This window comes from Camelus dromedarius, chromosome 8 (genome assembly GCF_036321535.1).
Source record: "Camelus dromedarius isolate mCamDro1 chromosome 8, mCamDro1.pat, whole genome shotgun sequence".
NCBI classification, from domain to species: domain Eukaryota; kingdom Metazoa; phylum Chordata; class Mammalia; order Artiodactyla; family Camelidae; genus Camelus; species Camelus dromedarius.
Window position 1 is genome coordinate 52,791,362 of NC_087443.1, and position 21,257 is coordinate 52,812,618.

The window sequence follows — 21,257 nt, forward strand, 5'->3', positions numbered from 1 at the left end:
GTTCTTTTTTCAGAAAATTAGTGGGGTTTGAATCACTTTATCCAGAAAGCATATAATTATAATGGCTTTATTTGACTATAATGTGAATGGCTTCATCATCATCATTTTTATAATTTTTCTTCCTTCAGATAAATACAGTGTTTGTTTTCTCTCATGACTTCAAAATGTTTAGGTTTTTGGTACCGCTCCCCTTCTCAAATTTTGAGTTTTAATTGGCCCATATTGCTTTTTAAACATCCAGGAAAATGTGAAATAACATCTTTATTTTATTTTAATAAAATTCTACATAGTAAAAAGGGGAATTAAGTATAACATTGATTTTAAAGGTGGATTTACATTAGGGTTTTAAAAGAATAGCCATTTCTTTTGTAAATCTAAAATTTCACACAGTAGTTTTTGCTCTGTGAGTTTTGAAGGAGAGGAGTCTCTTACTAATGGTTTTTAAAATTTTATTAGGTATCTCGATCCCTTCCTGCCTGCATTAGAGGCATCTCCAAAAAGCAAGAGAAATCACATGGAGCAGTCTGAGCACAGCAGATAGGGAATGTAGTAGAGAACAGGAACAGTCAGACACCAAATTTTCTTTGCCTTGTGATAGAACAAGTTGGTTGAGCATTATGGGATGCTTACACAGTTCTGAGCTGTAAGACTCCCTTATCCAACTCCTTTCTAGAATTGCAGAGATTCAGTGAAGGTAGTGAGACATGAAATTGAGGGAGCTGATGATGGACACTCAGGCAAATGCAAAGTGGTAATAATAAACACTTTTAGATTGCTTTGGAAAATCAGCGTATAAGCGGAATCGTCGATGTGTGTTATGGTCTAGTTCCGCAGGCCATAACCATTTGCTGTCTTGGGTATCTACCCATAATGCTGTTAAGGAGGTTAGAGAGATTTATTACTGCCATGGCTAATTACTGCACTTTAAATAAGACCCCCTCCCTTTCCATTTCACTACTGTCTCATGTTTTAAAAAATGATTCTGTGAATGTTTAATACCCAGTTGTTTTCTCCCTTACATACAAAGAACCACAGTAAATTAAGTTAACGGGCAATTTGAATAGCTTAAGATTCTATATATTAATTGTCTCCATACTGTTCACTTAGTAAACATTTATTGAGCATAACTAAATACCCAAATAGTGTACCCAGTAGGTGCAAGGAAACTATTTTTGAGTACCTACTGGGTACCAAGTACAGCTAGGTGCTTTAGTGGTAGGAACTTGTGTAATGCTCAGAACAGCCCTCTGACAGGGTGATGATGATTCTGTTTTCATAGATTTAAAAAAATCTAGGATTTACCAAAGTTGACTAATTCACTCAGTATGTAATGATAAATGAAATAGTGGCCATCAAACCGCTTACCATTTTCTCAAACCCCTGGCGCATATTCTTTATGGTCATTTCTCCATTATTCATTATTAGCAAGATGGTGATTTTTTTTTTAATGACCACAAATTTCTTGACACTTCCTATCATTGAGAAGTGGGGATCTTTGCCCCCTCCTGTGGAATCTGGGCAGGCTTGTGACTGCTTTAATCAATAGACTACAGTGAAAACAATGTTGTGAGACTCTGAGGCTAGGACATAAAAGGCAATGTCATTTCCACTTTAGTCCAAGCAAGGAACACACATGCTTGGAGGCCTGAGCTGCCACGTAAGAAGTCCAGGTACCCTGTAGCCACCATACTGTGAGGAAGACAAGCCACATGGAGAGGCTGCTTATCCCAGGTTCCAGACATATGAGTGAAGAAACCTCCAGATAATTTGGATCCCCACGTGTTGAGTCCCATCCTCAGCCTTCAAGTTGTCCCAGCTTAGATGCCGGATATAGTGGAGCAAAATCATCCCCACTGTTCCTTGTCTGTATTCCTAACACATAGAACCTGTGAGGATAATAAAATGCTTGTTATGTTAAGCCACTAAAATTTGGGGGGTAGTTTGTTACTCGGCAGTAGTAAGTGGAACAGCAAGTGACATAAACCTTTCCAGCCCACATGATCTCTCCTGTTTTGCTACACTTTTACTCCTCATGTAATCATTACTAATTTGTTAATATTTACTTATTCTGTGATTACTTTATCTTTGTACTTTTCTATCCCAGCTAGGTTATAAACTTCTTCAAGACAGCAGTGACTTTAAAAAAATTTTTTAATAAGTACTTGTCTGCTATCAACTCTGTTATAAGCACTGTTCTGGGTGCCAGGGATTCATCAGTGAACAGAAACAGGAGCAAACTTCCTGTCTTAATGGAGCTTACATTTTAGTGGATGTTTTGTACCTATATGCTCGAATGCCAAATTTATAGTGGCTGATACAATGTTACTGATAAACTCCTCAATCTTAAGATTTTTCTGAGGAGATTTGCATCGCATTAGAAATTTTAACAGATACTAATAACTTAAGTTGCTATAGTTTATTTTGAGTCAGATCTCATTTTGTTACTGCCATATTTAATACTTATTAAAATTATAGTGAAAAAAATTATAGTGAATAACATTACCTATCTTAAATTCCTTTGTTTGAAGTAGTGTTTATTTTCCTCTGTAGTTGAGGAGAGACCCTGGTTAAAGTTTTTGTTGTCTGTATCAAATTTGTGTTAGACCTCTGAATAGGGAGAGAAGAAAAATCTTTATTGGAATTCCTTTGTAGTAAGGCAAGCATGCAGATGGAAAGATGTCTACTAGTGGTTGGTTTTCTTCAGCCCAACGTGGCAGTGAGTAGTAAGTGGTTAGACATTGTGAAAATTAGAGAGGGGTCCAAAAAAGCATTGAAATGTAAAAATGGTACATTTTCATTGTTCATGTTGACCTTCTGTTACACTGTTCTTTCCAAAATTTCTTAAGGCACAAAACCAAAATACCAAAGTAAGGGTTCCTGATTATATTTTTTAAAGTTACAGCTCATATGACATCCCTTCTTCAAAGCTTTTTATCAAATAAGTAATAATTATTTCCTCCTTTGCTTACTCAGAATTCTTTGTTTTAAACCTCTAATATACCACTAATCATGTTTTGTAATATTGTATATCTCCCTGTATTGTGAGATCCTTAAGGTGAGAGATATTTCAGTCTTTATACTGCTCTTATTCATAGCTATGAAATGAATGATACATTAGATTAAGTTGTATTCAAATATAGTATGTGACTCATAATGATGAGTGATACTTAGGTCTCTTCTTAGTCAAGTTAAGAATCTAAACAAGTATTAGTTTTACCAGAAATACTGCATTGCTGTCACCACTGTCCCCAACCACCATCAAATTAAATCTACTGGCCAGGGTGGCAAGTTGTCCACCCTCCTTAAGGTGATACAAAACATTCCAGGGGCTTTTACAGTCCAAAACCTGAGAGAAAGGCAGAGATTGCTGTAGTTTTAATCTTCGAAATACTTCTGTCCAAGTTGTGTGATCCTTTAAAGGAAAGGCACAGGCATGAAGATCTTTTGCCTCAGTTGCAAAGGACACAGTGCCTAGTCTTCAGTACCCCAGTGTCCCTCATGCTGTTCTGTCAGAGTATTGCTGTCTGAGTGGATGAGAACCCACAACTATTATTTCTTCTTTTTCTAGTTTCTTAAGATGGAAATTTAGGTTATTGGTGTGAGATCTTTTTTTTTTTTAATATAGGCGTATATTGCTATAAATTTCTGCCTAAGCTCTTTTTTCATTGTATCCTATTTAATGGATGCAACTTTATTTAATGAATTTAATATTGTGTTTTTATTTTTATCTCAAAGTATTTTTTGATTTTCATCATGATTTCTTCTTTGACTCATTGGTTATTTATTGGAGTTTATTGTTTAATTTCCATATATTTGTGAATTTTCCAGTGTCTTTCTTTTATTAATTTTTAATTCCATCCCGTTGTAGTCAGAAAACTTTAATTTACTTCAATTTCAGTCCTTTAAAGGCTTGTTTTATGGCCCTAACATATGCTGTATTCTGGATAGTATCCTGTGTTCACTTCAGAATAATGCATGGTCTTCTGATTTGAGCTATAAGAACAATTCAGAATTTATAACTAATAGGTTATACTACTAGATAAAGACAAAAAAGATGATAGTGAAGTTGGGGGAAAAAAGTAGTATCTAGTCAAATAAATAGTGTACTTCCAGCCAAAAATCCAGCAGTTTTCTTGGACTTTGAATGAATGTTTAAAATATTAAACCAAAAAAAAAAAAAAGCCCAAAATTTAGAATTTTAAGAAAACTTGTTTTACCTGCTTCCATAACTGTTTCTTATTTTTTGTTATGTTGTCCCCTGTTAGGACGCCCGACATGCAGCAGAAGGGGAAATATATACCAAACTTAATCAGAAAATTGATGAGTTTGTGCAGCTTGCTGATTATGACTGGACAATGTCTGAGCCAGATGGAAGAGCTAGTGGTTATTTAATGGATCTTATTAATTTTTTGAGAAGCATCTTTCAAGTGTTTACTCATTTGCCTGTAAGTATAAAAAAGTTTCAAAAAATTTTTATAATTTTGTTACTAAAGTGTAATTTAGAATTCAGTTTTAGTTGGAGGCGTATTTGTTTAAACGAACTTCCTAGCTTGAATGTTTCCTTTTCTATTTTTATAAGTCAATTTGTGAAGAATCTTAACTTAGCCATTTTTTATTGAGTTAAAATTGATATATAACATTATATAAATTTCAGGTATACAACATTATAGATCGGTATTTGTACACACTACAGTGACTACCACCATAAGTCTAGTTACCATCCCCATTCACCCACTTTACCCTCCCCCCAATCCCTACCCCTCTGGTAACCACCAGTTTATTCTCTGTATCTATGACTTTGTTTTGTTTTGTTTCGTTTGATTTCACTTAGCATAATAACCTCATGGTCCATCCATGTTGTCACAAAAGGCAAGATTTTCTTCTTTTTTTATGACTGCATAGCATTCTGTTAACATATATTTGTTACATTTTCTTTATCTGTTCATTTGTTGATAGATACTTAAGTTGTTTTCATATCTTGGCAATTGTAAATAATGCTTCAGTGATCATAGGGGTGCATGTGTTTTCAAATTAGTGTTTTCCTTTTTCTTTAAATAAATATCCAGAAGTGAAACAGCTGGATCATATGGCAATTCTGTTCTTAATTGTTTGAGGAATCTCCATACTGTCTTCCATAGGGGCTGCACTAATTTACATTCTCACCAACAGCATATGAGGGTTCCTATTTCTCCATGTTTTCTCCAATACTTATTATTTCTGGTTGTTTTGATGATAGCCATTCTAACAGATGTGAGGTGATATCTCATTGAGGTTTTGATTTGCATTTTCCTGGTAATTTGTGATGTTGAACCTCTTTTCATGTGCCTGTTGGCCATCTGTATGTCTTCTTTGGAATAATGTCTCTTCAAATCTTCTGCCCAGTTTTTAATTGGGTTGTTTGGTTTTTTTGTTATTGAGTTGTGTGAGTTCTTTATATATCTCGGATATTAACCTCTTATTGGATATATGATTTGCAAATATCTTCTTCCATTCAGTAAGTTCCTTTTTCATTTTGGTGATGATTTCCTTAACTGTGCAGGAGCTTTTTATTTTAATGTAGTCCCATTTGTTTATTTTTGCTTTTGTTTCTCTTGCCTTTGGAGTCAGATCTAAAGAAATATGGCTAAAGACCAATGTCAAGGAGGTTAAAGCCTATATTTTCTTATAGAAATTTTATGGTTTCAGGTCTTACATTCAAGTCTTTAATGCATTTTGAGTTAATTTTTGTGTATGGTATAATATAGTGGTCTATTTTCATTCTTCTGCATGTGGCTGTCTAGTTTTCTCAACACTGTTGCTTGAAGAGACTGTTCTTTCCCCATTGTATATTCTTGGCTTTTTTGTTGTAAATTAGTTGTCCATGTATGTGTGGGTTTATTTCTGGGCTCTCTATTCTGTTCCATTGATCTGTGTATCTTTTTATACCAATACCATGTTTTGATTACTGTAGCTTTGTAGTATAGTTTGAAATCAAGGATCATGATACCCCTTTAGTCAATTGTTTGAAGTTCTAATATGTTTTGCTTTTTAACCAAGGTAACTACAACTCTCTTCCCAACAAAGCCAAAACAAACCCTGAAATTGACAGAGTAGGCTTAAATAGACATAAACTCCAATAAGAGTAGTTCTCATGAAAGTCAGTATAATCGATAGCTTTTCCTGTTATTAGATAGTATTGGATATTTTTAGGCCAGAGATTAGAAGTAAAATAGGAGCATTGTTCTCTCCTAATATATAGTCATAGTACATCTACATCTTGAATAATCTGTTGATGAACATTAAAAGGAAAAGATATAACAGGGACATTTGAGTGTGAACAGGCTGAAACACTGGATTCTTCAGATGAGGAGTGCAGAGACCAAAGAGATTATGGTGGGATGCACATTCTCTTATTAAGGATATTCAGAAGTAATGTAACTACTGTTAAAATGTGAACAGAATAGTTTTGTACAAATAAAACAGGGAGAAATTTTATTGACCTTTTTAATCTTGTGATAAGATATAGCTGAACACAAAAATATTTACTCTGGAGCCTACCCAACTGCCCCCAACCATCTCCTTTGTTTAAAATGAAAAAAAAAAAAAAAAGTTATTCTCCTTATCCTTTACTCTTTCCCCATCAAAGAGCCAATTAGAATAGTTGAAGGAAGGTGTTGCTAAAAATAAATAGAAGAATATTTATTTAAAAAGAAAGAAAGAAAGAATAAAGACATGCATGTGTGCACACATGTACACAGATACGCACATCATGTTTCCATCACGTTTCTGTGTTGCAGTATCTGGTTCAGTGGTTGACATGGGATAATGGGTAGGAATTCTGTATGTAAAATTCCTGGGGTAGGATTAAGAGAGGTTGTGTGCTAGAAGTGTTTGGGGTAAATGCCTCACTTCAGGAGGCTGACATCTAGAGGGAAATCCTGCTTTCTCATAGGACATACTCTGCTGACCTTGAGAGTGACAGACTCTTGGGACTTGTCTGATCTATTATGAAATTTTGTATAGTTTTAGGTTAGTCTCTTTGTGCCATTTTGGATTGTATGTCATCTACCATGGGCTTTTCTGCAAAGAAAATACATAGACTTATAAATTCAACAATAAATACAGGACATGACCAAATAAGAAGAAAATTATAGTTCACAGCTAGGAAAAGAAAAAATGGTCCTAACAACAGTATATTCTTATTCGAGGGATGAATTAAAACGTGTAATTTCCAAGCAAAAATAGTAAATTATTGACCATGGTAAATTTTAGCACGAGTTGGTAATTATATTACAGCTTAGTGTATTAATTCTCTGAAATCCTGAAATTGAATAAAATATTCAATTAGATTGTGTTCTTTCAAGCGAAGAACAGAGGTAATGTTATATTTTAAATATATTATTTTTCTAAACAACATATGGCATTATATAAGTTACCATTTTTATTTAAATGTTTTAAGCTGAAAATGATTCCTTATTTTCAGGTTACCTTTGGACCCAAATAGAAAGAGGAGCCAGTTTTGGACTCCTTCAGACTTAAAAAAAGCTTCAGAAGATACTTACTTATCAAAGTCAGTCCCAAGTCAGTCAGCTTCAGTAGAGCTAACTATCCATTTATAGACATGAGGAATTACATAAGGGGCTAATTTTGGCTTCATGCCCCCTTGTTAGATTTGACAGTGTAAATAAACAATGCCATGAGTTAGAGTCAGTGGGAGCTGTGAAACTAAGGGCCTCTCTTGCAAATAGTGCAAATAGTGGCCAGTATTGCAAATGATTGGACAGAGAAGTAGATTCTGTGGCATAAAGATGACTTTCTCGACCCCGACCCTAACCTAAGACAGAACACTTGTAGTTTAAAAACTCCATTCTTAGATTTATTGCATATTAATTTTTTGTCAGTCCCTACTATTGTTGCAAAATAATATTTTCTCCATCAAAGATAGTCATGATGTGTAGTTGCTAACCACATTGCCCAGTAAAAGTTCCAGTGATTCTAGAAATGTTACAATCCACCTGATAATATTTTGTTCTCTGCTCACAGGGTATGAGAACAGTAGAAGTTAGTGGATAATAATGGTTTTGATGGAGCCCAGAGAAGGAACTTCATTGTTTTCTCTTTTCTGCTACACTGGTAGCAGTAGAAAGCTGCAGGATTTGGAAGATCACCATTAATGTCCACTTTAAATACCTCCTTTCTCTAGAGTTGGATGAGTGATAGAATTGATTACTTCCCTCACCTGTTTTTCTTAAGAGTCAGCCAGTGCAAGCCTATGCAGGGGATGGAAAAGTAAAGAGCTTCTTTGCTTCCGTGTTAAATTACCTACTCATCTGCATTTCCCTGTGCTGTAGCAGAGAAGCCAGGCTCTCCACTGGCCATAGGAATTAACAGCAAGCTAAATAGATATTTATAATAATGACAGTTATTTCCCCATTAACCAAAATGTGAAGGTGCCCTGCTTCAAGGGAACTTGCCATTTTATGACTCAGGGCTAAACCCATTTATCTGTTATCGTTCTTGGGGGCCAGGGTGCTGAAGGTAGGAGAGCACAGGATGGCTTTAGAGCTATGTTTGAACCTTAGATTTTTAATTTCCTGGCTCTGGGATCCTGGCAAGTTGCTCAACCTCTCTGAGCCCCTTACCTTTTGCAAAATGGGCAAAATCCATTTTTGGATAAGACTGTCAGAGGATGAATTAATTCCTGTGTAAAGTAGTTGACTGGCAGGGTGCTTGGCATGAAGTAGGTACTACTAATAAATGTTAGTTCTGTCTTTTCTTCTCCCTTCTTCCTCTATTATTGTTTTAAGGACCTTTATAATATTAGTTTTATTTTAATGTCTTTTTACTTTTTTCTTGTATTTATGCCTACATTTGTAGCTCGATATTGTTTAGCTTTGAGTTCTATACTTTTGTATTACATAGCCGTTTAAAAAATTTCTTTATCAATTGTGAAACATATTCACTATAAAGCATATTTATTTGAATAATTATTCTAGCTTGACTGCAGTGCTTATAGTGGCTAATGGTCAGATGCTAGCTAATGCCAGTGAAATATGATTAGTATATGAAATAAATATTATTTTGTCCCCAAATCAGTATTCTTGGAATCAGCAATTTTTACTATTTGAAATGTGTAAGTGACCCTTTAGGTTTCAAATAAGTTTTATCCTGGCAATTAGAAAATACTGCTAAGTATGAAGAAAATAAAAATTACCTGCTGTTATCCTATAAAAGGATAAACATTGTTAGGATTTTTGACATGTATTGTACAAGTCATCTTTTTCTGTACATTTATGACACTCATTTTTAAGCCTAACTTACAACCAAGCTTTGTGGGTTTTTTTGAATAAGATTTTATATTAGCCATAAAATTTTAAACCAGAAGAATTTTTAAAAGAATTAGACATTCATTCACCACTTACAAGTATATAAATAGAAAAAAATGTTGAGCACCTTTTGAAGATATCTAGTAATTCTTCATGACAGCTGAATGGAACTCAGTAACTGTTCACTATGATATGAATGATGATTTTTAATTTCTTCATTTGTGTATTTGCAAAAGGAACCCAGTTTATCCAAATGTTTATACTGACAAATGGTTATCTTTTACAGTAGAAGTAGAAAGATCTTGAAGGGTCAGTTTGCTCATATTTCTTCCTTTATAGGAACTCCCTATTGTTTTAACTGTAGCCATGATGTAATCTTCTGTCCTTATATTTGCTACTATTCTAGAGATGTTAAATAAACTAATCTGGTTTCTGTTTGAATGTAAATATCAAAACTGTTTTCTTCCCAGAAAGATATGTTTTCCTTTTACTTTCAAATATGATTAACTTTTGATTTTCTGCATTAATAGAAGTGGTGTGATGAAGAGTAAAAAATGATTGAACAATAAATACATGATTTTTAGGAATAATTAACTTATCTCTGCCCTATGATTCTCTAATTACATGTTAATGTGATTGGATATTTTTCAAGAAAATCACTATCTGGTTATAGGTAATATCTCACTTTGGAGAACAGATCCCTGAAAGGCTGTTCATAAAAAGAACATCTGTTAATAGAGTCATTTCTTCCAATATCTTTTACTCTGAGATTAGAGATGCCTTCCCGCTAAGAGAAAATGACGTCAGAATCATGTTGGGAAATGATTGTGAGAGCCTGTTGCGCATGTCTCTTCCCATCTGTGCATTCAGTGATGTCACATTGCTAGTCATAGTAGGAGTAGTTAGACCATGGAAATCAGCAAATCTTACTGATCAAGTTTTTTTCCCCAGAGAATTATCGTTAAACATTCACTAGCATGGCACTAAATATAGCATAGCTTTTAAAATCACATTGTTGAAGAAAAATTACTTTTTAAGTCAAGAAGTAAATAAGAGTATACGTTCAATAATAAAGTGTTAAATACTATAGTAGAAATTTCTTTTAAGACAGTGAGATGTGCTGTGTTATTTTATATTTAAATTTCATATCTACTTCTATCTAGTTCCCTTTTAAAGTGTTTCCCTTTTTAGGTATTTCCTTTAAAGGGCTTTTCCCTTGGCTTAATTTTTTGCTTCGGGCTGTTAGTGATTTACTGATGTGCCAGTTTAGTATCTTTGTAAATTCTTTATGCTTAGGGCCATAGTCTCTTTCCCTACTAAATGCATCTGGTGCCACTAAATTTTTAATTTTCATTTTTTATTTCTATAAATAGTTAAAAAACATATTATACTTTCTTTAAGTGAGAAACAAATATGTATATCCCATAAATGAAAATGCATGATTTGGACAGAAATGGATAGTATGTAACTTTTAAAATCATTCTCTCCTTAAGAACTTTTTTCTGAATATACAGCACTGTATTGAAAATGTTGAGATTTGGGGTCTAGGCCTGATTTTCCCAGTTAACCAGCATCATGGAGGAAGACAAATCATTCAACCTCTGGACTAACTTGCTAATGTCTGTTTTACTTCATAGAGTTGAATATAAAGCTTGTTTTGTTTTAATTTACTTTTATTTCAGTTAATATGTGTACATGTTAATAAGTCAAGTAGCCCAGGAGTTTGGGATGAAAAATAGCCTCTTTCCTCCCCCACTCCCTCAGTCCTGCTCTCCCAGACTACCATTGTCACCATATGTTTTCATTTCTTCCAATGGTTATCTTAGAAACATTGAGAATGTCTTGTGAATTCCTACTATGAAAGATAAGGCACACATAGCAACTTCTTACTTCCCCCCATCTCCCACTGATTGTTACATTTTATTTTATTTCTTCTATTATCATTTCTTTTTATAAAAATAATTGTACTCCCATTTTTTGTTCCTTTAAGTCAGTATCTTAATTCTGTTCTACGTGAAATAAAAGTATTAGCCTCCCTACCATTCTATCAAGTTCTTAACCTGCTGTTCTCTGACAGCTACAGAGGCCCTTGCCTTTGATTTGTACCACTTACTCTCTAGAACTGCTGTGTAGCTGTTAACCTAAGACTTTCCTTCTCTGCTCTCCAGGTTTGGGAATGGTTTCCTGAATTCTGCATATTTTTTTGTTTTGTTTTGTTTTGTTTTTGTTTTTGCTTGTCTGGTTAGCTTTGCTGAACTACCTCAGTAACTTCCTCCTGTTTAAGTCCTTGCATATCATGAAATATCTTCTGTCCTCATGTGATCGATAGTTTAGCTAGTTATATAATCCTAGGTTGAATACCTTTTTCTCTGATAATTTTTATTGCATTCCTCCATTGTCTTCTGATATCCAGGGTTTAGGATCTGTTTCTTATTTCTTAATATTCTAACATGTCATGAGAATGTGTGGATATGTAAGCTTGTATTTCTAGCTCTTTACTCATGGCCTCTTTCTGTTAAAGGGGAAATTCAGCACAGGAAAATTCTCTTTTATTATTTTTTAGATAATTTTCTTCCCTCCACTTTACTGTTCTCTCTTTCTTGGACTCTCATTAATTAGATGTTAGAGTGCCCAGATTGGTCCTCTATGTCTTTTATCCTTTTCCTTTGTTTCCTGTCTCTTTATATTTTTTTTGCTTTATGTTTTGGGAGAATTTCTCAATTTTATTTGCAGTCCTTCCATAGAATATTTTATTATATTTTTAATTTCTAAGGAATCACTCCTGTTTTAAAAGTGTTCCTTTTTCATAGACTACCGTTCTCTCTCTCTTTTTTAAATGGATATATTATCTTTCAAATCACCCTGAGATATTAGAGGGTTTTTTAAACAAGATATTTTCTGTTTCTTGAACTATCTCTTTTACTCTTGAATAGGTTTTTTGTTTCTTTGTTTTTCTCATTCTCTTTTAACAGAGAAGGTCTGGAGTGCTGATGTGGGTTTACTCTGCTGCTGTGTAAATACTCAATTTTTTGATAGATTTTCCCCCTTAAGTAGGAATCTGACTGAAAAAAATTTTTTTTGCTTTTTTCTTTTTTTGTTTATTTTCTTTTTGTTGTTATTGTTTTCTTTTTCATACTTCAACTGGAAAATTCTTAAAATTTGGAAGGCATTTTGCTCAAAATTCTTCACCTTAGAGTGAGCAGGTGTGGAGCTATTTATGAGATTGTGGTTTCCTCTCCTCAGGGCTGACGTCCTGGATGTGTAACCATGGAGTCATGGTTACACAGGGTCTTAGATTCAGAAGAGTCCTTCATGTGATTTGGGGCTCTGCTGTTGTCTTGAAATTCTTAATGATTTTTGAACAAGGGACCCTGTATTTTCATTGTGCACTGAGCTCTACAGATTGTGTAGTCTTCTCTGACTGTCTTTTCCATTGTCACGACACTGTGCCAGAATGAGGGGGTCTTTCTCCCCCCTCCCTCCTTCCTTCTCTCTCTTTTTCTACCTATACCAGGAGCCTCAGCTCTCCCCTTAAAAGTTCTCTCATTGTGGAAAATGCTTGTGCTCTATAGTTGGAGGATCATTGGCACAGTTGTTCCAGAAGTCTTTAATTACTTTCCCTGTTTTCCATGCCATTTCTCATTTCTGTCCTCTCTCGTACCTGCCAACTCTAGACCTCTAATGCACAGCTGGCTCCCAGCTCTGCTGTAGTTCCCTGGTGGCATATGATGGACAGCTGCTTTCTCTGTTTAATCTGCTTTCTATTTTCCAGAAAGTATCCTTTGGTGAATTCCCCAACACACCTTCATTTTATCTAATGTTAAACGTTTTATTCCTTTCTATAATTCTGTGCTTTTTGTTTCACTTGTATCTCACCGTTGATGGGAAGCAAATACGTTAACTTAGTCTACATCTTGATTTTGAAAAACTTTTTTCCTTCTCTTTGAAATAAGTGATTGGATGAGTTCATCTCTAAGGTCCCCATATATAAAATTTGTTTTTAAATATCACACAGATGCTAAGTCCCAACCTAAACTTAGATTTATTTATTCTGGCACCTTATTTTCTCTTTTAGCTCTGCCCTTCCATGTTCTTCATTCTTTGGCTCATGTTTTTTTCCTGAGTTAAGTATATAGATATACATGGCCTTTGACCTGACTGAAAATTGCAAAGGAGAACTTTAAAAGTCAATAGTATAATCACAGGCTTTAATCACCCTTTCTTTTATGTGATACCAGAAAGCATTGTATTAAAAATACAAAGATTGTGTTTTTCAAATTGTGACATAGGCAGCTTTGAATACATTTTATTGCTTTTCTTATCAAATGAAAACATAAGCATATATTGTATGTATATGCTCACAAATTGTTTTTTCCCATTTTTGTATTAATCTTTACATATTTAATGATAATATTGATCTGACTTATTGACCATAATATATATTAAAATTGTGTAATGTGAACAATGATGACAGCATCACAAGTCTTATGCCTTACATGGTTTTCATGTATTAAATGTTACTGACTGATTTCTGTTGCCTAGGTCACTAAATTTTAGCTGAAGTTCATCTTGACTTCATGGCTTTTATATCTCAAAAAATACCTTTACATACAATTTGAAAGATGTTAGAAAAATAGTTGAGCAAAATAACTTTGGTGATGGGATAATTTTACTAATCCAAACAGAATTTATTGGAAGTTAAATCTAGAAAGGACTTAGAGATTAAGAGATTATCTAGAGTCTAGTCCAGTCTTCCAGAAGAATGAATTTTCACACAGCTGCCAACTCACTGCTTACTGGGGTTAATTACAATAATCTGCCTGGCTGGTTGAGTGTTTTTCTTCCTCCATTACTGCTTGTGGTTTCTCTTTTACTCATTGTATGCTTGGTGAAGAGGACAACTTCCCATGTGGAGGGGCACCTTCAGTGTAGGCTATACTGTATGTTCAACTGCCACTAATAAATAGATTTTGAGTTTCACTGACCTAATATAATAAGGTTAAATCCATGTTTCTGGGTAAATACGTTTTTCTAAAAACAAAAAAGAGTAGTGCTTAAGTATTATATAGCTTATTACTAGAATTTGAAAAGTAAATTAGATCATTTTTAAAACAGTATTTTAAAGCTACTTAAATTTATCGTTTTTTAAATTAATTTTTTATAGGGGGCAGGTTATTAGATTTGTTTGTTTAGTTTAAGTGGAGGTACACGGAATTGAACCCAGGACCTCATGAATGCTAAGCACACACTCTTACCACTAAACTACACCCTCTCCCCTTAAAAGCTATTTAAATTTAATTTTATTAATCCTTATTATTTTAAGGAATTAATGTTTAATTAATTTAATTCTTAATATCTTAAAAGAATAAACTAGTACAGTATATTTAGTACAGAACTTCAGCAGGGGCTGATCTGTGTTTAGATTGAGATCAATGATTTAGTTTTCACTTTGACTCGTTATTCACTTTTTAGGGGAGTAAAAACATTTAAATGATTAATTGTAAGATAATTTAGTGTGCCATCTTTCCTTGAGTATTTTAAGCCATATTAGCAGATTATGTAGAAGCAAGTGGCTTATTATAAGCATCTTCAGAATCACATATTCAGTGTAATTTTCTGTCTGTAAAGAAATAGACATTTTCTTTTTGTATTAAAATTACTTGTGGGAACAGATACTTGTTAAAAATTCAGATTCCAGTGCTTGGCTCTAGACCTAACTGAACTATAATTTCTGGAGCTTAGAAATCTACATTTTTTTGCTTAAAATTTGAGAACAGCTGTTCTACAGGAAAGAACCCTGTCAGTGAGCTAGTGTTTTCTAAATTTGCCAGCAGACATTTAGTAACTGCTAAAGTTCTCAGTATTTTAATGCTGACTAGACAACTTGATTAAGTAGACTAAAGTTTAGGGGAGGATTTATCTGATTAGTATGGATATAAAAACTGACACATAAATCTTCAAAATAATATGATAGTCACATTTATGTGATTAATTAATGCCTTTATATTATAGCAACACACAAAGAGTCAGCTTGTTTGTTTTGTAGTATATTTTGTTTTGCTACTTTAAACATTGCTTCTGTTGTTCTTGGAATACATATTCCTTTTTTATTTGATTGCCTGTCTGACTTCCTTCTCAGACTAACAGCAATGATCATGCAGCCATGTCGGTAAGTAGATACAAGCTAAAACTAGCATGCAAATTAGAAAATAATGAACTTCCTGCAGGCTTATTTTTCTCTGTTTAGGTATTTATAGTAAGTTATCATTTTTTTTTGGCAATGTCCTTGATATATTTGTAGTTTTGTGGAAACCGAAGTTTGAAGGTAACATAAGTTGTTTTGGTAAAGTAGTCAAGATTTTCTGGGACTTGATTATGAAAGTTAATATTATGGTGCATCTGTGATGAGTGCAGCACTTTGAGAAACCTCTCTGGTCACCTCATGCACAACAGGCCACACTTTGTAGATATTTTCCTTATCTGAAAATGAGTTCAATAAGAGTATATACCCTGTATATTTTTGTGATGGTTAAATGAGGTGGTGTACACGAAATGTTTAGAAAAGTGCCTGGCATGTATTAAACACTCAAAATATATTAGTTGTTATTATTACTTGTTTGTAAGACTGTTTGTGCTTTTTCTGAATGCTTTTTCTCTACAACAGTTACCCCAGTCTCTACTTGTAGAAATCTAACTCAGTGTACAACCCAGTGAAGTTCATAACAGAATGCAAATATTTCTTCTTCACTCCAAATCCAGTACTGCTCTCCTGAATTGCCTTAGCTTTTACGGTTTTTAAAATGGCTTCATCATATTTTGGTTTTTATTGTATTTGTTTATCCTTTTCACCTCCAATTATGAGCTCTTGACAGCTGGGATAAGAACTCAAATATTGTCTGAACATATAGATATTGAAAATTCTTCTTATTAACAAAATCTCATCTAGCATTTGAAATTTAAATGTTTCTAACTTAACATTCTGTCCTTTCTGTTCTCATTTCTATTATTAAAGTTCAGTTTTTGATTATTACAATTAGTTTCTGCGAACAGTCTCTCCTTAATTCAGTTCATCCTACATATCAAAGCCAGATTATACTTTCCAAAGCACAGTTTAATTTTATTTCTGTATTCAAAAACTTCAGGGTCTCTCACTTATCTGCTGAATTAAGTAAAAATTCCACAGGCTAGCAAAAAAAAATAAAAATAAAATAAAAAAAAAATCTCAGCCTCTTTCCATTACATTTCTGACCATTATTCAACATGGGCATCCAAAGTGGAAAATTCATTGTGTCCTGGATCTAACTTCAGTTTTCTACCCTGTCTTCATTTATAACTGTAAAAATTTTGGATATCTTCCAAAAGCCAACTTTAATGCTACCTCTTTCATAAAGCTTTTGCTAATTCCACTTAACCATATGTTGATACTTTGTCTCACTTTTAGGGTACTATTTATATTGTGTCTTGTACTATAGTTGTAGACTTCCCTTCTTTCTGCTATTAGAATTTAATCCCTTTATGTCAGGAACTACATCTACTCATTGTTGTATCTTCTGTAGCACCTAAAGAATGTCTTATACAGAGTAATTGCTTGACAAGTATTTTTAAAGTTAATATGAGAGAAAAAGTAAAGATATGAACTATTATAAGTCTTTTTCTTGTATGTTTAAAAATTATGAAAACTATACTGCAAAAATCAGAATTTTTGAATCAAGAGGTTTTTTTTTTGTCAAATATAGAATGCTTTGTAGTTTTGAAGAGGAAGTCTGCAGTCTGTTATTTACAGGCAGAAATTTAGAAAATGTATACGAAAATTATTTAAACAATGCTATCAGTACTAATTAGAAATATTTGTATGTTTGCTCTTTCTTGCACACCTCCATGGAAGAATAATATAATAATTCAGACTACAGCTCTCTAGATGTATCTCTAGATAAATTGAGTGGTGATTTAAAAAAAATAAAAGAACCAATAGCACCAAAATAACTGTTGCAAATTCCTAGCACTAAGGACAGATACTTTGTCCTGCTGAAGAGATAGACCCTCATGCTTTCACTTGACCTTTTTGCTCATTTAATGCAGTAACTTAAGTACTTAATAAACTTGCTAATAAACTTTCCTGCAGATAGATAGATAGATATGCATATTCAAAATACAGAAGTGATAGTAGCCCTCCTATCCAGAAAACATTGAATTGTTTCTTATCCTCTTGTTTAAGATAAATATGCAAGAGAAATTTCAAAGGACTTGGCACTGGACTGTCCAGTGTTTTGAAAATGTTACCTACATGAGATAGTTCTTTCTATGGTGATAAGTGAGGTATTTTTGTGACATGTTTTGATATCCATTTCCATACTTTTATAATAAGTTATTCCAAGTACACAAAAATCAACAATAGCAAATGATCGACAGTATTATCAGTGCTTTGGAGACAGAGAACTTTGGAGAAGATGTAAATGAAAAAGTCAAAAACCGTCAAAGCCCACTATTAGAAATAGGATTTATATTTTTTCTTAAGCTTTTTCATAATGTAATAAAACAGTTAAGTAATTTTTCACTGCTGGAAGTTAATTGCAAAAAAAAAAAGAATCTTGCTTTTTAGTTGAAAGTGAACATACCTGAATTTTATAACTTTAATTCTTTTAGGTATTTATTAAGTTGATGTTTCTGTTAGCTAAATGCTGACTAATATTGGTGAGAAATTTAGCTTCTTAAGTTTGTAAGTCTTAAGTGTGTATATAGCACAGCATACTTAAATATTTCCCTGCTGTCAGATGTTACAGAAAACAGTGTTTTGGATTGTTCTTAATCAGGGCATAGTTGGAAGAAGTAGTATTAAAAGAGGGCTTTTAGAAGGAAACAGCATGAGAGCTTTAGTAGGAAGCCAGTGGATTAGGAGAGAACTACAAGACCTGACGTGTAAATAGCAGATCATGGAAATGTAAGTGGAAATAATTAAAGTGGACTCTTCTCAGCCTATATACACAAATACACAGCATTAATACATACATGCATATGCGCACTTAACAAATATCCTATAACTTTACTCTTTAAAGACTATAGATGAAATAGACTGCATCTTTGGTGCAGGATTTCTGAGCAAAGTATCGTTTTGAACAGGAAGATTTGGTATTAAAAACAAATGAAAATGCACCATATGGCAATTTCACTACCAGATGGCAGCAGAGAATTCACGTTTAGAAAGTTACTTGAGTTTTTGTAGATAGGAGTAAGTTCTAGGAATACAAATGATATCTTCCCCTTTAACCTGTATTCCACAATAGAAGTTAAAAAAATAGAAGATTCTTATTTCTCTCCACCCCTCCTCCGAGTTAAATAGGCAAAAGTTGAAATCAGGGAAGAAAAGAGAGCAAAATTTGTGGATAAAAGTTTGTTTGAGTTGGAATTATGTTCTGTTGTGAGCAGATAAAGATAGCAAAAAGGAGGTCAGATCCCCTGAAGAGAAAAGAAGGAGACAGTAGGGAAAGATGTTGGAGTCAGAAGTTTCTTGTGCAAGCCAGGATCTGGTGATGTTAAAGAGCCTCTGTTTTTCTTTTCTTTTTTCTTCTTTTCCTCCTTGTGTGGAGGGAACAGGAATGGATAGGAGTGAGGATATAGCTGATGGGAGAGGTGGAACAGCTTTGATGCATTCATACTTACAGAGTGCTTGCAGGTCAGGTAGAGAAAACAAAATGCAGTAGGCCAAGGTGCTGATACATACTCATTAAAAAAACTTATGCAAGGTACTATAATACACAAAATGAAGACCTTAGCATTTATAAAGTCCCTACAAAGGCACATGTTTAGACGAGTATTACATATAGGGGAAGAATTCAGAACAGTGAGCAGCAACATTTTAATCACTTCCTTTTCTTTCGTTCATTTCATTGTAGGGAAGCTGTCACATTTTAAATCTTTCTACCTCTTAATGGAAATCAGCCTGGTAGATGGTAGCATTGAGATTTAAAGCCTCTGTCTGTTCTTTGGAAACAAGAGGGCGCAGCTGACAAAGGCCTACTGTAAATGTCTGTGAGGACTTATTTTTCACTCTCAGAGTATTGCTGAATGTCATTTGTTTGAATGTCATTGTCTTTAGAAACAAATAGTAAGTAGATAACTTACCTTGCTTGCTCCCTCCTTCTTTGTATGAGTTTTGTTTTAATTCACATCCTCCCCTCACTTCGTACCTTTCCCTTACTCTTTTAAAATCCTATCCCAGGTACTCACTCAACTGGAAATGACTCTAAAGAGGTAGTATCTACCCCAACCACATTCCCACAATCTAGGATTTACCCCAGTGAAATTACCTGTTCAGAAAGCCCCTAACATTCTGGATGAGTATACCCGAAACCTTTGAGAATTTTCAAATTTGAGAATACTGCTATGCCATGTAATTTCTTTCAGAAAATGCTATAAAATATAATTGAAAACTCTAGACCTTAATGAGTTACTTTATATACGTCAACTAACAGAAGACAACAAAGCCAGATTGAGTTGAGGAGGTTGGGACTTTGCATGTAGTCTGAGTGGTTTCTGCCTCGCCAATACCCACTTCACAGAGCATATTATTCAAATGTGTGCCTCAGCAAGTGAAGCCCTGCTTTTAATGGACTCTCGGAGTCATTCCTAAAAGGTTGAAACCTAACTATAAATCCTTGAATGACAAGGACCTACCCTGTACTATGTTTATGGCTCTGTTTATATCAGTCACCTACCTACATATATTAATAAGAGAGTCTGTTGACTTGGGTGACATTTGTCCATTTTACTAATGATCATGTAGAAACAACCTATGCTGTCTAACCTATTAGTGATTCTGACAACTTCTTTGCAAATTTTAAGTCATACTGGGGTTGCAAAATAGTACATTTTAATGATTATATAGCCCTAATACTCTGAGCTTATGTAAAAGAGTGAGGATATGACTCTGCTGTCACAGAGCTGGTGCTTTAATAACAGTTCCTGGGATGCTGTAGTTTTTCGATCTTAATTCCTGTGGCTTGACCATAGTACTCAGTCACCACGTGGAAAATCATAGCTCATCTTAACTTGCTTTGCATTCCTTACATTTACCAAGTGAGAAAATTATAGGACCTTGATATTTTATTGCTTCCCTACTTAAACATACATCTATTGCCCAATTTGCTGTTATCAAGTAGATTTAAGAGTTAGAAATAATCTCTGTCAGTTCCCACATAGCATAAACTATCTTCCTCTTCCTACTACCCTGGGCAAAAGTACATGTCACTTTTACCATTTTATCTAGCTTTCTGATACAATCAGTAACTTGGAAGCAGAAGCATTTCTTCAAAACCTAAAACTTCTTCTAGACTTTCTCTGTTCTCCTTGTCCTTGCATTCTCTTTTTGCCTATTAAAGTAGGATGAATTTGAAGATACCATGGGACTGCTGTGACAGCAACAATGATACTTGCAGAAAGCTAAAAATTACATGTCATCTTAGGCCATGTTCACAATTCAAAAGATTGTTTAAAAAAAAGAAAAAGAAAAAGACTACCAAAGTTTGATGAGACCTATGGTTGGGATAAGGAAGTTGGGATAAGGTGTGAAATAGAAACTTGCCGTATGTTACACATGTCCTGAAGTGTCCTCAGTTTGGGAAATTTTTTTCCCTAATTTTAAGATATTTCTTCATTTAATCCGTGTGTGTGTGTCCCAAGAGCAAGCATTTATGTTATGTCTCATATCCTTATGATTGAGAATTATTAGGAGGAGAAAAGACAAAGAGGGGAGAAAGGGAATTCATAATAGATTATGGGAATTGTGGTTGACTGATGTGGTAACCAGTTCTTTCGGGGCTAGAGCTACTTAGATGGGACAGAAAGAGAGTATGAGAGGAATATAGAAGTGTAAAGGACGTATTTTAGAGAATGTTAGAGGTGTTAGAGTGAGTATATTTTGATAGACATATGAATTTTTTTGGCCTAATCTCAAAA

General features: G+C 34.0%; 1 protein-coding gene across 2 annotated transcripts in view; it reads left to right on the forward strand.

The window, feature by feature from the left end:
- Positions 1-21,257, forward strand: part of EXOC6 (exocyst complex component 6) — a 169,081-nt gene that overhangs the window by 97,040 nt on the left and 50,784 nt on the right. Inside the window, exons 18-19 of one of the 2 annotated variants that reach the window (XM_064488226.1) lie at positions 4,266-4,445; positions 15,445-15,474. In XM_064488226.1, coding sequence (XP_064344296.1) covers positions 4,266-4,445; positions 15,445-15,474 — 210 coding nt within the window. The remainder of the gene's footprint in view (positions 1-4,265; positions 4,446-15,444; positions 15,475-21,257) is intronic. The other variant, XM_031461390.2, reaches the window with a different exon arrangement.